The sequence below is a fragment of the Aulonocara stuartgranti genome (assembly GCF_965226115.1).
Source record: "Aulonocara stuartgranti genome assembly, chromosome: 3".
Taxonomy (NCBI): Eukaryota; Metazoa; Chordata; class Actinopteri; order Cichliformes; family Cichlidae; genus Aulonocara; species Aulonocara stuartgranti.
The window spans coordinates 27,644,673-27,659,142 of record NC_138941.1 but is presented as its reverse complement, the minus strand read 5'-3'; the positions used below and the strand labels follow the sequence as shown (position 1 = coordinate 27,659,142).

The window sequence follows — 14,470 nt, the reverse complement described above, 5'->3', positions numbered from 1 at the left end:
TGTGGACACATAGTGTTTGGAAACGGGACCAAGCTGGACTTTGAAAGTAAGTACATTCAAGAAGAACATCTACTCCCACTCTAAATTCATACAGCTGAACGCAATTTTATTTCTCCTCCTTTATCTGCAGATAACATGGACTCCTTTGTCTTGAAAGGAGCTGTTGCATTCATGACCGTTCTGACTATATCACTGGTTTCCACTTTGTGTGTGATCATCAAGATAAACAGCTGCTGCTGCCCAGAATGTTATCCAAGCTTTTCAAATTTCTCCATGAAACACAAAGAGGTAACTCTTGGGTTAAAAAACAACTTTGTTTCATAAGTCACAACAGATTATGAAGATGTGAATGTTAGAAACTATAACACTTGAACATCGAAAAAAGGTGCTTGTGTGAATGGGTAAGTGAGGCATGTTGTATAAAAAGCGCTCTGAGCTGCATTTACCATCGAATGTGTAATTCAATCTTTGTACTTTGTTGTTACCAGGAGAACAAGAGCAAGACTGGTGACTTCTGGAGTGAATGTGTGTACTTCAGCTTCAAGCAGTAAAACTGAAAATGTTTCATCTTTGTTTCTTTATAACAGAGCAGAACCTAATATTTTCACTTTTTAAAGTTTATCATGACTTTTCTAAAGTTTTATTTTTTAAGATTTCAGCTAAATGTGATGACTTTAGATTGCTGCTTTTCAATAAAACTCTTAAACAATTCATACAAGTGTGTTTGCAGTTTATATTTACCTCAGGATTTCTGATACTGACAGAAGAAATAAACACTAACTTCTGAAATAAACTGGGTGCAACTGTATTACTCAAGAAAGTGTTTGCAGCTCTACCAGCTCTACTGCAGAACTAGAAATGTTTCAGAAAAAAATCTCTGCTTCACAAAATAGTGTCGGGGGCCAAACTACACAAAACAGGTGAGGAGGGCAGAAAGAAGGACACAGGAAAGTCTTAGAGAATATTTCAAATTAAAGACCACATGCAGACAGCTTCTTAAAAACTCCTGATTTGATTTGATAGAACAAAACTGTGTCAGAGACTAAAGTCACTGATATGAAAAGGTTGCCTCTTCACATCATTAGACATATGAGTACCATTCACTAATAGCAATCACATTTGCCATGCGTAGTTTCCAGACTCATCAAAACAAGTTTGTTTTTCCACTGTGGTTAGAGCATGCGGCAGACCTCAGTATACCTCTGTTGTTAAAAGTCAGGATCCCGACTTCACTTCAGAAACTTCGACAGAAAAGCTGAGCAAGCAAGCAGATTCACGGAGCTTTGCTTTTGTGCCACCATACCTCGCTCCAGCTTCTTCACTGTACTTCTCTGCTAAAATGACTAATGCTCTTTTGCTAACAAGTCCTTTCTTTTAAATGACTTGTTCTGTCGTGAGAAGTTGGATTTTATTTTTATCTCTAAGATGTGGCAGCGTGAGAATGAAGTTGCACATCTGTTAGGACTGAGTCCTGGAGACAGTTCATTTTGAGGCAGAACTGCTGTTATTTTTAAAAAGACATTTTTATGCCACACTGTTCTCAGAAGCTCTTATATCAATTTTGGGATGACAATGACTAAAATTGGAAGCAATGAGCTTTTGTAAAGTGTTTTAATATTGTCCATCTGGGTCTGCTACCTCTTTTCTCTCAGATTTTCAAGAACCTTTATGTTCCACTATTAAACTAGGCAGGATCATTACTGTTGGAGCATGGAAAATGTGCGGATTGGAAAAAATGGATTATCTGTTGCATGGACTGCTAAGCTAACAATATATACAGTAACTTTTAAGAACAAGCCTCCAATGTGTGTTTTACCTTGAATGCACAAAAAGCTGCCAGAAAAAGACTACTTGATGTTTGCCAAATGTGAAGTGGTCATCTTGCTGTTACTATGCATGTCCACGCAGATTCATACAAATTTTAGACTTTCAAAGAATTCAGTTCCTGATCGCAATACCTTACAATGGAAAGTGAGAACACTGAGAAGCTCATTGGAGCCTCTCTACCTTCCATCACAGACACTTATTGCACCGGCTGCATCCGCAAAGCAAGACTTTTTGCACAATACTCAGTCTTTTGCGCATTTCTACTGCACTGTTGTGTCTGTATCACGTGGTTTTGCACTGTCTTTGTTTTGGTTTTTTTGCGATTTTTGCAGATTGCACTTTATGCAGTCCTGTGTTGATTGTCTGTTATATGTCATATGTAGCATCATGGTGTTGGAGAAACATCGTCTTGTTTCACTGAGACCTGCTAACCGCCTTAACATTCTTTTGTTTTCTTCTGTTAGTGTGGCAGATGTGGGGGGGCTTCACTGGAGGTGTGAGTAAACTCGTGACATTTTCTATATGGGCGCATGATTAGCTAACTATCTTGTGTAAAGATTTAATGGCAGTAAAATTTATTTTCTTTCAACACAGCAACACAGTGACATTGCCAGGCATAAATCTGAAATGTTTTATCTTTGGCAATATAGGTAAGTTATGTTATGACTAGTGCTGACAATAAATTAAAAAAAATAACTAATGAATCTCACAATTTTCTATCATTAATCGTAATTAATTGCAATTACTTGATCAATAGCCTGGCTGCAATTACACTTTTTCAACTTTATACTTAAGCTTGTAACTGACATTCATGCAATACAGTGGCTTGCAAAAGTATTTGGAACTTCTGAACTTTTCCACATTTTGTCACATTACAGCCACAAACATGAATCAATTTTATTGGAATTCCACATGAAAGACCAACACAAAGTGGTGTACATGTGAGAAATCATACATGATTCCAAACGTGAAAAAGTTCAAGGGGGGCGAATACTTTTGCAAGCCATTGTATAATGCAGTACATGGAGAATAAACACAAAGAATGTATGCTTAAATTCAAAGAGAATTTGAATAATTTTCTTTAATCTTTTAACACAGGTTATCTCCTGTGAAATACAACTTTTAAAAAAACGTATATACTAATAGGTAATAGGCATAATATATATTAGTGCTGTCAAACAATTACAATTTTTTAACAGCTTCATCACTGGGTTACTATGGATTAATTTTGATTAATCACAATTAAATATCATTTCATTTTTATTCTATATTAATCATATGACATTTTACATGAGCAAACAGACTTGAGAAAAAAGGGAAATATACGCACTTAACATGTTTATTGAACATCTTGAACATTCATATTAACAAAAACTCTGTAAACATTTATCCTCTCTCTCTGTCACTCTTGGAGGCACTTCTAGTCCTAGAAAGCATCCTAGAAAAGTCCTAGAAACGTGGAACCAAAGATATGTAAAGTGCGTGTTCTCAACAAAATTAACATGGCTGCAGTTTGTCGCAATCCACTTGGCAATTGTGTCAGTCAACATGTCTGAGGTACTTATTGAGCCCCCAATGCTCCGTGAGTGGTTTGTTGCAAGCTGGGTGACGCCTTAGCCAAAGTCCTAGCAGCATGCCCGACTAAAGTATGCTTCGCATCAATGGGATATTTTAAGCTGGAAGTGCTTTGGTGAAAAGAAAATTCCTTCTTACACAATGTGCGTAATACTTTATACCGGTCGACCGTTCAGTCTTGTTATTTTTTTAATACTCAAATTTCCCATCGAGAGGGCCAATGTGCATTTATCATCTTCCATATCGAGTTGATTGGTTCACCTGCCCGTCACTACCACTACTATCATGGCTCAAGAGTTGGGAGTTCGCCTTGTAATCGGAAGGTTGCCGGTTCGAGCCCCGGCTTGGACAGTCTCGGTCTTTGCATCCTTGGGTAAGATCCTTCACCCGTTGCTTACCGGTGGTGTTCAGGGGGCCCGGTGGCATTAGTGACCGGCCGCCTCTCCTCTGTCAGTGCGCCCCAGGGTGGCTGTGGCTACAATGTAGCTTGCCATCACCAGTGTGTGAATGGGTGGATGACTGGATGTGTAAAGCGCTTTGGGGTCCTTAGCGACTAGCAAAGTGCTATACAAATACAGGCCATTTACCATTTACCAGATCAGCTGCCCATTTGCGCATGTGCATAGGTAACTCTACTTGGACAAACTGTCCAAAACGCGTTAACATAAACACTTGAGGGATTTCGAGTCATTCTGCACTCTAAATGCGTTAATAGTGTTAACATTTTTCATGATGACGGCTTAATCTGTGTTAACGCATTAATTTTGACAGCACTAGCTATGACTTACACACACACAAACACACAGTTGTGGTCATAGTTTATACAGGTCTTGTCCTCAACCTCAAACATTTGAGGACTATAAGAAAAAGGCTTGAGAAAAAGGTGCATGGATACTAACCAATGTAAATAAACTGTATTATGTGTGAGCGCTCAAATATCCAAGCAGAATTATGCCTGTCTGTCTGAGCTTAACAGTATCAGAAGGGCATCATCAAGGTTTTTTTCATAAAAAGCATATCGTGTCAATTCTAGTTATCCAGTCAGTCTTAGTTTTAAAGCGAAAAAAGTATTAAGGATTTCTTCATATAGCACAGCAGTTTGAGTAAAATGACATCTGCACGATTTGCCTTCTGATATGTTTCTTCTTGGCTGTTGTCAGGGTGTGTTGTGTGGCAGGCAGGAGATTGGACCCAAATACAGGACTCGGTAACAAAGGATAGAACTTAGGGTGCAGCTTTATTGCCGGATGATGATCTTCATGGAAATAAACACTTAAAAAATAAACCAAAACCTCAAGTGTGAAACATAAACTAAACTGGCACTGGAAACTAGGCACAAGGAAGCACAGACTTGAAACACAGCACAAAAAGAGGGTATGAAGATTAATGACGTGAGAACAGGCTATGAATGACGGAGGACTGAAATACACCACAGAGTAATCAGGGAAACCTGAGAAAAACAAACCCGAAGTGAGAGCAAGGATATTTCCTGGAACACGAGGGGGAAAACACAGCACGGGCAGAGTGTACGACGCGACAACAGACTGAGGACTAAACTACTGTACACAGGCAGGATAATGAGAGGATGGGGAACAGGTGGAAACATGGCTGGGACTAATCAGATGTAAAGAGACGCAGGAAGCAAAGCAGACTCCACTGACAGAGGACAAAGACTATCAAAATAAAAACAGGAAACACACAGACTGACAAGATGCGTACACTTAACACAGTAACGTATTCTATGAGAAGGTGTGAAGTGGTTATACTGCATTTAACCCATACATTCTAATTTTATGTAACACATAAACTTTTAGATCAGAAGTTTGTACCACTTGCTGTATGAGCACTTGTTGAAGCATACCGCTTGTTTTGAGATTTAATGATTAGGATTATTAATATGTAACCTTTAATTATGTTATTGCTTATTGTGACAAGAGATGGGCAGAGTACAGTAACATGTTACTGTAATCTGATTACTTTTTTCAAGTAACGAGGATATTAAGGGATTAGAAAAGGTAATTGGATTACCGTTACTTTCCCGTAAGCACGCTGCGTTACTGTGTTACTAATACCGTGATTTTCTTGTGAGAGTGTCTCATGACAATGATGGAAGTACTGAGTTTGATTCCGTAAAAAGTGACAAAAACATTAGCGTCAGCTGTTCACTGCGAGGGAAGAAAACTTTTTACAGCGAAAAACCCCGTAACTTCCAAGCAAGTACGCTACCATGGAATGGGAGATTCACAGACAAACTTGCGGATTCTTCCACTGACCGCTGCGGCACACCTGCACCAGGGCAAACCTCCGCCTAATATACTCCGCCGATGAAAATAGAGCAACAGGACCGCTGAATCTTTGATTTTATTTATTTTCTGCTGTGTTTTACTTGCATTTATTTGAAAAAGTGTAAACACAAAAACCTATTTTATGTTATGTGCTGGAATATGCAGAAAATAGGTTTAAATATTAAACAAATTTCTTCCAGTCAGAGAATGTTGCATATAATTAAAATTTTGCTTGATGCATAAAGTTAAAAGATTAAAACTAATAAAACAAGTTTTAAAAAGAGACTTTTTTCATTTGATTACATTTCATGTGATGAATTGTGCAGAAAAAGTAGAATTGGGCTGAAAGATCTATCGCTTTATCACCTATTCAGGTTGTAAATCATGTTTTTAAAAAGTAACTAAGTAATTAATTCCTTTTAAAAATAAGTAATCAGTAAAGTAACAGGATTACATTTGGGGGAGTAATCAGTAATTAGTTACTGATTACTTTTTTCAAATAACTTGACCAACACTGATTGTGATAAAACAAGACAGAGGGTTAGCCAGAGTTAGCCCATCAGAAGATGCACCTGGCCTTGCACCTGTTGAAAGTCTAAACTTTAATGACACGTTGATTGTTTAACTTAAAGGTTCTTATATAAAAACAGCCAATACTGAACATCATATCTAAAAAAGAAAATGAAGCTTAGTAAAAGTATGCTGCAAAAAAACATGGAATGAAATGGTTAACAAGAAACACAGGTCCTCGAAAATGCAGTAACCTGCCGTCCCTTACTGAGCTATATACCTTCTTTTACCATCATTTATGTTGTTTCCTAACAGTCCAGACACTGAGCTTAACATATAGGTGTCAGTTGACACGTGATCAAGTTCCCTAAATAGGACATGCTGTGTCATTTGTGGTTGGCCAATCAAACACAGTCTTCTTTGAAAAGCAAAGACAGGTTCAAGAATCTTTTCATTCAGCACCAGAGTCTGAACACGATGACACCTGCGCAGTTTGTCTTCTATCTGACATGTTTGTTCTTGGGGGAAAAGGGTGAGTTTTTTAAAACTGCTTTATAAAACTTTTACCGTCCTTCCTTGTGTCTCAAATGTTCATTTACGTTCTTTCATTTAATTTCAGCTCACACAAATGACCTCAAATTCTCCTTGTCTGTTCATCAACAAAGACATTTTGTATCAGCTAATACTGGGGACGATGTGACTCTGCGCTGTTTCTATGAAAGTAACGATGTGGCAAGGCTTTACTGGTATAAGTTACATTTGGGAAAGGAGTCAAAGCTCATTAGTACTGTCAACACAGTGGACAATCAAGCCATGTTTCATGATGAATTCAAGAGTGATCCACGATTCACAGTGAATTCTGAAAAAGGAAAAATTGACTTAAAGATAGAAGATCTGGACATTTCAGACTCCGCTACTTACTATTGTGCAAGCAGCTATGGGTACATGTTTGCATTTGCAGAGGGTACTGTCATTGATGTAAAAGGTTCAGGGTCGAACATCCCAACTTTAGTGCAGCAGTCAGCATCTGAGACCATCCAACCAGGAGGCTCTGTGACTCTGAACTGTACAGTACACACTGGGACCTGTGATGAAGAACACAGTGTTTACTGGTTCAGAGACTCTGAAGATTCTTTCCCAAGAATCATTTACACCCATGGAGGCAGGAATGATCAGTGTGAGAGGAAACCCAACACACAGACACACACCTGTGTCTACAACCTGCCAATGAGGAGCCTGAATATGTCTCATGCTGGGACCTACTACTGTGCTGTCGCCTCATGTGGACACATACTGTTTGGAAACGGGACCAAGCTGGAGTGTGAGTAACTGTTTTGTTTATATATTACAATCTTACATAGCAGCAAGCTACAGGATCTATAATATTTCCTGGTGTCTGTCCACAGATGAGAGGAACTGTTGTGTCTTTGTGTATTTCTTGAGTGGAGTGTTGGCATTCACCACACTTCTGAGTCTTTTAATGGCTTTCATATTGTATGTGACCCACAAGAGAAACAGCACTAAACACACAGGTACTGCAACTTTTATTGTTATTGACATTATCTAATCAGTACTGACACAGCTTTACAGTAAGAACATTTTATTTGTTCTTTTCAGAGTCTCGTTCAAGAATTTCTCCTGTTTCTTCAGCAGTCGCACAGGTAATTTTTTTGGGCGTTAACATTAAAATGTTAACATAACTGGAACATTTTGGACTCAGTTTGTTTTCATTTTTATTTATTTTGAGCAATTTTAAATAATCTTGCATTTGATATTTTATAATCAGGTTGCTCAAAATGAAGAAAACATCCATTATGCCGCTTTGAAGCACCACAAGGCTGACAGACCAAGAAGACTGAGAAACAACAGCAAGGCTGAATGTGTCTACTCAAGCATAAAGCAGTAGAAGTGGACGTGTTTCTTATCTATATCAATACTTTCGATGTCTTGAAAACATTTCCTTTCTGTTTGTCTGTACATATTATGAGCAGGCAAGCTCTGTATTAACCTTAGTTACATTTTTACCAAATACAAAACAGTTTTTGCTTTTAATATAGGTAAGTGTTTTAAATCTGGGCAGGATTCAAAAATTTGCAGTGCATTGTGAGGTTGAATACACAGAAGTGAAGCCATATTTACCTTTAAATTCATTTTTTTAATGAAAACTTTTTACTGTAGCAGTTGTAGTGATGAGTGATTAAAACTGTCTATTCTCTCAGACGTAAAACAAGGAAAGTACATGACACAATGTTAACTATGCTGTGCAGAGAATCTGCATTGGGCTGTCTCATATTCATGACTTCAGTTCCATGACAATATTTGAAAAGGCTCATAATTTGGCACTACAAAAGCTAATAAATAAGGCTTTTCCAAAATGGCTGAAATACGACTCGTATTTCTACCAGTCTGGAAAATAGATGACACACTTTATTATATTTATATAATAAAGTTTAGCGGGTTTTCCCCATGGTAACATTGGGCATCGGACATTGATTATACTGGGTTTGTATGTGTTCACAAATGGCATTGGGAGCAATTGCTTCATCTGTGGAGTGGATGGACCCTTTTGGACTAGTTTGAAATTAGATGTGTGAGTATTACAAATGACTGTAGATTTTCTCTGCGTGACTATCTGCTGGTTTCTGGGTTGTCTCTTTAATGAGACGTTCAATAGCTGATCGCATAGTAATGTATAATTTGCATATAGGCAGTATTAAACCCGATGAGCTGTTTTGTTCTGCTCTGTTTTTTTCTTGTCTTTTGTCTTTATTTACTTTTTCAAGGAAATTATAAAAAATTCAAATAAAAAAATGTAAAAATACAGTTAAGGGAAAAAAAATTCCTTTCAAACTCTTTTCATAAAGCTGCTAACCACAAATTTTAAGCAAAGATGCTTCCTAAGTTTGAGAGTGTGAATTTAGAAAAAGAAAACTGTTTTGTTGTTTTTTACATTATGCTTTAGAAGTGTAATTTTGTATATATTTGTATATATTTCTCACCATCCAGCCAAGCAGAATGCTTCAATCCTTTACAATTGACACTGCTTTCACTTGACTTAAGCGTCATTTATTTATTTAGTTTTTTAGTTTTTCCAGGCTTACTGACCTCTAATACAGCTCAGCTTTATATTTATATGGAGGATTTTATCACATACACAGTGACAAAACAGTATTTACTTTGGGAGCAATTTTTTTTGGTATGTTCTTGAAAGAAAATAGATTAATTATTCTGTTATATAATCGTGCTTAAGGGGTCAAAAAACATAATTTTTTTCTTAGAAGATCCCCCATAGACATTTTCAAAACCACAATAATTAATAATTAATAATCATAACATTTTGTTTTTCCACCTCTGGCTATGAAAGTCTTCTTTTTTTAATTTCTGTGAAATTATGAAAACTTTATATTATATAATTACAGCATAGTCTAAGCAATGAGCTGGCAGAAATGGTTGTTTTTCTGGAAGGTTCTCCTTTCTCCACAGAGCAATGCTGGATCTCTGTCAGAGTGACCATTGGGTTCTTGGTCACCTCCTTGACTAAGACCCCAGATAGAATAGAATAATCCTTTAATTGTCCCACAAGGGGAAATTTGGATGTAACAGCAGCCAGAAAGACACATATACAAACAAACAGTACACAAGACACAGAACAGAAACATACACATTTTTTTTACATATTTACATCAAGGGCAATGGTTACCGAAGACAGAGTACTGTCCCGTTATTAAATTAAATAAAATTAAATACAGATAAGAGGCAAATCCAGGTTGTAGTGTGAGTCAGTTCCAGCGCTGATGTAAGCCTCTATGTTTGTTGGGAGCAGTTCAGATTGTACAGTCTGACAGCTGCAGGGAGGAAGGACCTGCGGAAGCACTCCTTCATGCATCTAGGATGCAGCAGTCTGTCACTGAAGCAGCTCTGCAGTTCAGCAACATTTACATGCATTGGGTGGGAGACTGTCCATCAGAGATTTTGGCCAGAGTCCTTCTGTCTCCCACCACCTGCACTGGGTCCAGGGTGCATCACAGAACAGAGCTGGCCTTCCTGATGAGTTTATCCAACCTCTTCCTCTCAGCTGCTGATAAACTGCTGCTCCAACATACAACACTGTAAATAATGACAGATGCCACCACAGAGTCATAGAAGGTCTTTAAAAGCACTCCCTGGACTCCAAATGACCTCAGGCGCCTCAGCAGGTAGAGTCTGCTCTGACCCTTCCTGTAAATAGCATCAGTGTTGAGGCTCCAGTCCAGTTTATTATTCAGATTATTATTGTTAGATGCAGTCCTGTCTCAGAGGATTGTCTTCTTACACATTCTTCTTGTTTCATTGCATCACCACTTCTATTGCACAACACAGTCTTTCACACCGCAGCCAGGTGAGTTGAACACATTATGTTTTCGTGCTAGTTAAGTTTGTCAGTCCTCAGGTCCACACACTGGCCTTGGGCCATGGGCATTTGTCTGTCTTGCCTGTTAAGAAGAAACACGTTTGCAGATAACTTCTGAAGCAACCTGTAGTACACTAATTTGGTGTTGTTCAAAGGTTGACAGCTATGCAGGCAAGTTTAAATTACAGTACTGTAGTGAGGTTTACAGACATGCACTATACTCAGCTTGTACAGAACAGGGTGGTGTTGATGGTCGCTGTGAGGTTACATCAAGCATAGCAGACGTCAATACATATTTAATATAATGAAGCTGATAAGATTCACTCTCCAAATTCTGCCTGTTATACTGTCCGCGATCATCATTGACAGAGACTTCAGCATTCATGTTGATGATTTATCTGATAATACTGCCAAAGATGTCCTGTGCATCTTGCAGTTTTTTTTGTCACAGTCAGCAGATGCATAGATAAAACAAAAATGGCAAAGGCGAACCAAGGAGAAACTGAACAACAACCTAAACAAGGTAAACTAAGACAATGAATGCATGACAGCTAAACACATAAACACTAGGGGTGGGAGTTTAACATGATAATTGTGATTAATTAATTTTTAAAAAATAACGCATTTTATCGCACCTTGCATTCCAAGCAAAGGGGAACTTTTGTCAGTGCACAATTTCCTGGTATAACAATTAAACTGACGCACACATTAGAACTACATCAGAGAATCAGAAGAAAGCGCGTTGCTAGGACTAATCGGAGGAAAATTTAATTTCAAAAGACTACTCGACAGAAGCCTTGATAAAAGCATGGGTTTGTGCAAACTGTGCAAAAAGGAGTTTCCATAGCACTGAAGCACTTCAACCTACGGTACCATCTAAATGCAAAACATGCTGCAGTGAACACAGAAACTGTGGGAACTGTTAGCGCTAGCAGTCCAAGTACCAACCATAGGTGCTGCCAGCTGTTTATCTTGCCTTGTTTGGCAAGATAAACAGCTGGCACAACCTCAAATATCTAAAATAGAATTTCTTTTATGGACGATCGTGGCTGAAGAGTTGGCGGTTCGTCTTGTAATCGGAAGGTTGCCGGTTTGAGCCCCAGCTCGGAACGTCTCGTCATTGTGTCCTTGGGCAAGACACTTCACCCGTTGCCTACCGGTGATGTTCAGGGGGCCTGGTGGCGCCAGTGTCCGGCAGCCTCTCCTCTGTCAGTGCGCCCCAGGGCGGCTACAATGTAGCTTACCATCACCAGTGAATGAATGAGTGGATGACTGAATGTGTAAAGCTCTTTGGGGTCCTTAGGGATGAGTAAAGCGCTATATAAATACAGGCCATTTACCATTTTTTTTCATTTAGACATACTATATTAGTACAATTGATCTAAATTCTGACAAAAAATGTAAAATCTGAGTAGAAATAAATTATAATTGGGAATACAGAAATGAACTAAACAGGCAGGCGAGCAGACGGAACACACAGTTAAGGTGAGGGTACGACGCAACAATGAGTAGGGGGAGATGCAGACACTAAATACAAGAGGTGAACGGAGCGAAGAGGAAGCAGCTGGGAGACACGGCTGACACAGATGACAAGACAGGGAGAGCACAAAGCTGAACGCACTGACATAAGACACAGGCCTACAAAATAAAACAGGAAGCATACGACAGACACAGAGACCTAGACGAGACACAGAACTTAACAGACGCAGACTCATAAGCAGACATAATGACAACATGGACAGACAGGGGAAACAGGGGAAGTTAGGACCAGGGCAGGCACAGAGCAGAAACCTAACAAATGGCGAATCATAATGGAATATCTAATCAGAATAAACAATAGCATAAAGAAACACAAAACACTGAGTCGACAGCCTCAGGACCATGACAATAGCATTCATTAGTAGGGTTGGGAAAACTTCTGTTTACGTTTGTTATCCTTTTGTATACTCTCACTCATACTCTCTCTCTTTCACTGTTTCTCTGTTTCAAATCAAAATGCAGTTTAAATGCTTTTTTTTTTCAGATATTAAAAGAGCTGGATTTTACAATATTCATGTCCATGTAAATTATTTGATTCTGTCGCCGACCAAAACCCTTTTAAATTAAAAAAAAAAAACATTTGTGCTTTGGGGCAAAATTTTTGTGTGGTTAATCAAGATTAATTAATTACAAAGTATCTAATTAATTTGATACATTTTTTTAATGTATCTAATTAATTCGATACATTAACCCACCCCTAATAAATACACATGTGGGTGACAAGGGAAAAGGAAACACACGGGAAACACAGCTGGGACGAACAAACACAATGACAAGACAGGAGGAAGCAAACTGAACACATTGAACATAAAACAAGTCTGTGAAAGTGCAACAGGAAACGCACAGACGAAAAACACAGGGGACTTGACAGACTCTCATACTGAAGACACCATAACCAACATAGTAGGGAAGACAAAGACATGGGAGGAACCTAGACAGACAAGAACTAAATAGGAAAACAGAGAACTCCGACAGAACTAACAAAAGCCAAATTATACAAACTAGAACATAATATTACAAAAAGGCATGAAATGCATGAAACATACAATGTGAACCATGTCACTTTTTAGTTTACCACTCCAGCTCAGTTTAGATGTGGAGTCTTTTAAAAAAAGTTAAAACCTTTCCTGGTCAATCAGGCCTTCTGCTGATATTCCTTTATTTTTTATTTTTTATTTTTTTTACCTTAAATTCTGTTTTTAACATCTTTCTTTGTTGATATTGTGTTGTAAATGTTGTTCAGGCTTTGTGACTATTATGTCTCTGAAAAGTTCTGTTCTGTTCTGTAGTTCTGTTGATATACTGTAGCTCATTTGCAGATATGGCAATTTTGGCAATATGCAGATTTGTTTATCACTCGGAGATCTGCTGACCCCCTATACATTGTTCTTTTTCTTTCAGTGTGGCAAGTATTGTGGTTTTACAGGACGTAAGGCTTTTACTTTCATAGATGCTCAAAAAACCCCATTGCATTTCAGGCAACATAAAAAATGCAACAAAAAATGTTGCAAAATATAAAAGCTATCATGAGAGCATATTTCTCTTATATTTGCTTTCCTTCATTGGCTTCCTGTTAAATCCACAATTGAATTAAAAATCCTGCTCCTCACATACAAGGTCTTAAACAATCAGGCCCCATCTTATCTTAATGACCTCATAGTACCATAATACACTATTAGAGAACTTCACACTCGCACTGCAGGCTTACTTGTTGTTCCTACACTGTGAGAAAAAGTCCTAATATAAAAGTATTTTACTGTGTATTTTACAGTTTTGTTCTGTTCTTCTAGATTATCATTAAATTTACATCAATAGACTGTGATTTCACATTTCAAATGTAAATTAACGTAAAATCACTGTAATGTAATAAAACATAATTTTCTTGTTTTTTAAATGTATCTGTCTGTACATATGCATATTTAGATTGTTAAAATACATTCACAAATGTATCATGATTGCACAAATATTTGTCCGTTATGTGAAGGATTGAACTGTTAAATTCAAATGTTATGCTATGGAAAAATATATAACATGATTCCTATACACTTTGTTGACATCAAATAATTATTACTATTATTGCTATTTAGGGCGATTGTGGCTCAAGAGTTAGCAGTTCGCCTTGTAATCAAAGGTTGCCGGTTCGAGCCCCGGCTGAGACACTCTCGGTCGTTGCGTCCTTGGTCAAGACACTTCACCTACCGCCTACTAGTGATGGCCAGAGGGGCCGATGGTGCGATATGGCAGCCTCGCCTCTGTCAGTCTGTCCCAGGGCATGCAATCCATTATTATTTAAACCAACTGTTAACTGTATATTTCTGTACATTTAAGTATTATTATTCATATT

At 38.0% G+C, this 14,470-nt stretch overlaps 1 protein-coding gene across 1 annotated transcript; it reads left to right on the top strand.

Annotated features, from left to right (window-relative positions):
- Positions 1–6,671: 6,671 nt before the first annotated feature.
- LOC309703036 (uncharacterized protein) lies at positions 6,672–8,103 on the top strand (the record flags this gene model as incomplete). Its single annotated transcript, XM_082527743.1, has 5 exons — positions 6,672–6,729; positions 6,817–7,518; positions 7,604–7,729; positions 7,815–7,858; positions 7,984–8,103. The coding sequence occupies exons 1-5, from the start codon at positions 6,675–6,677 to the stop codon at positions 8,101–8,103; spliced, it is 1,047 nt and encodes a 348-aa protein (XP_082383869.1). The 5' UTR covers positions 6,672–6,674.
- Between the last annotated feature and the right edge of the window lie 6,367 nt (positions 8,104–14,470).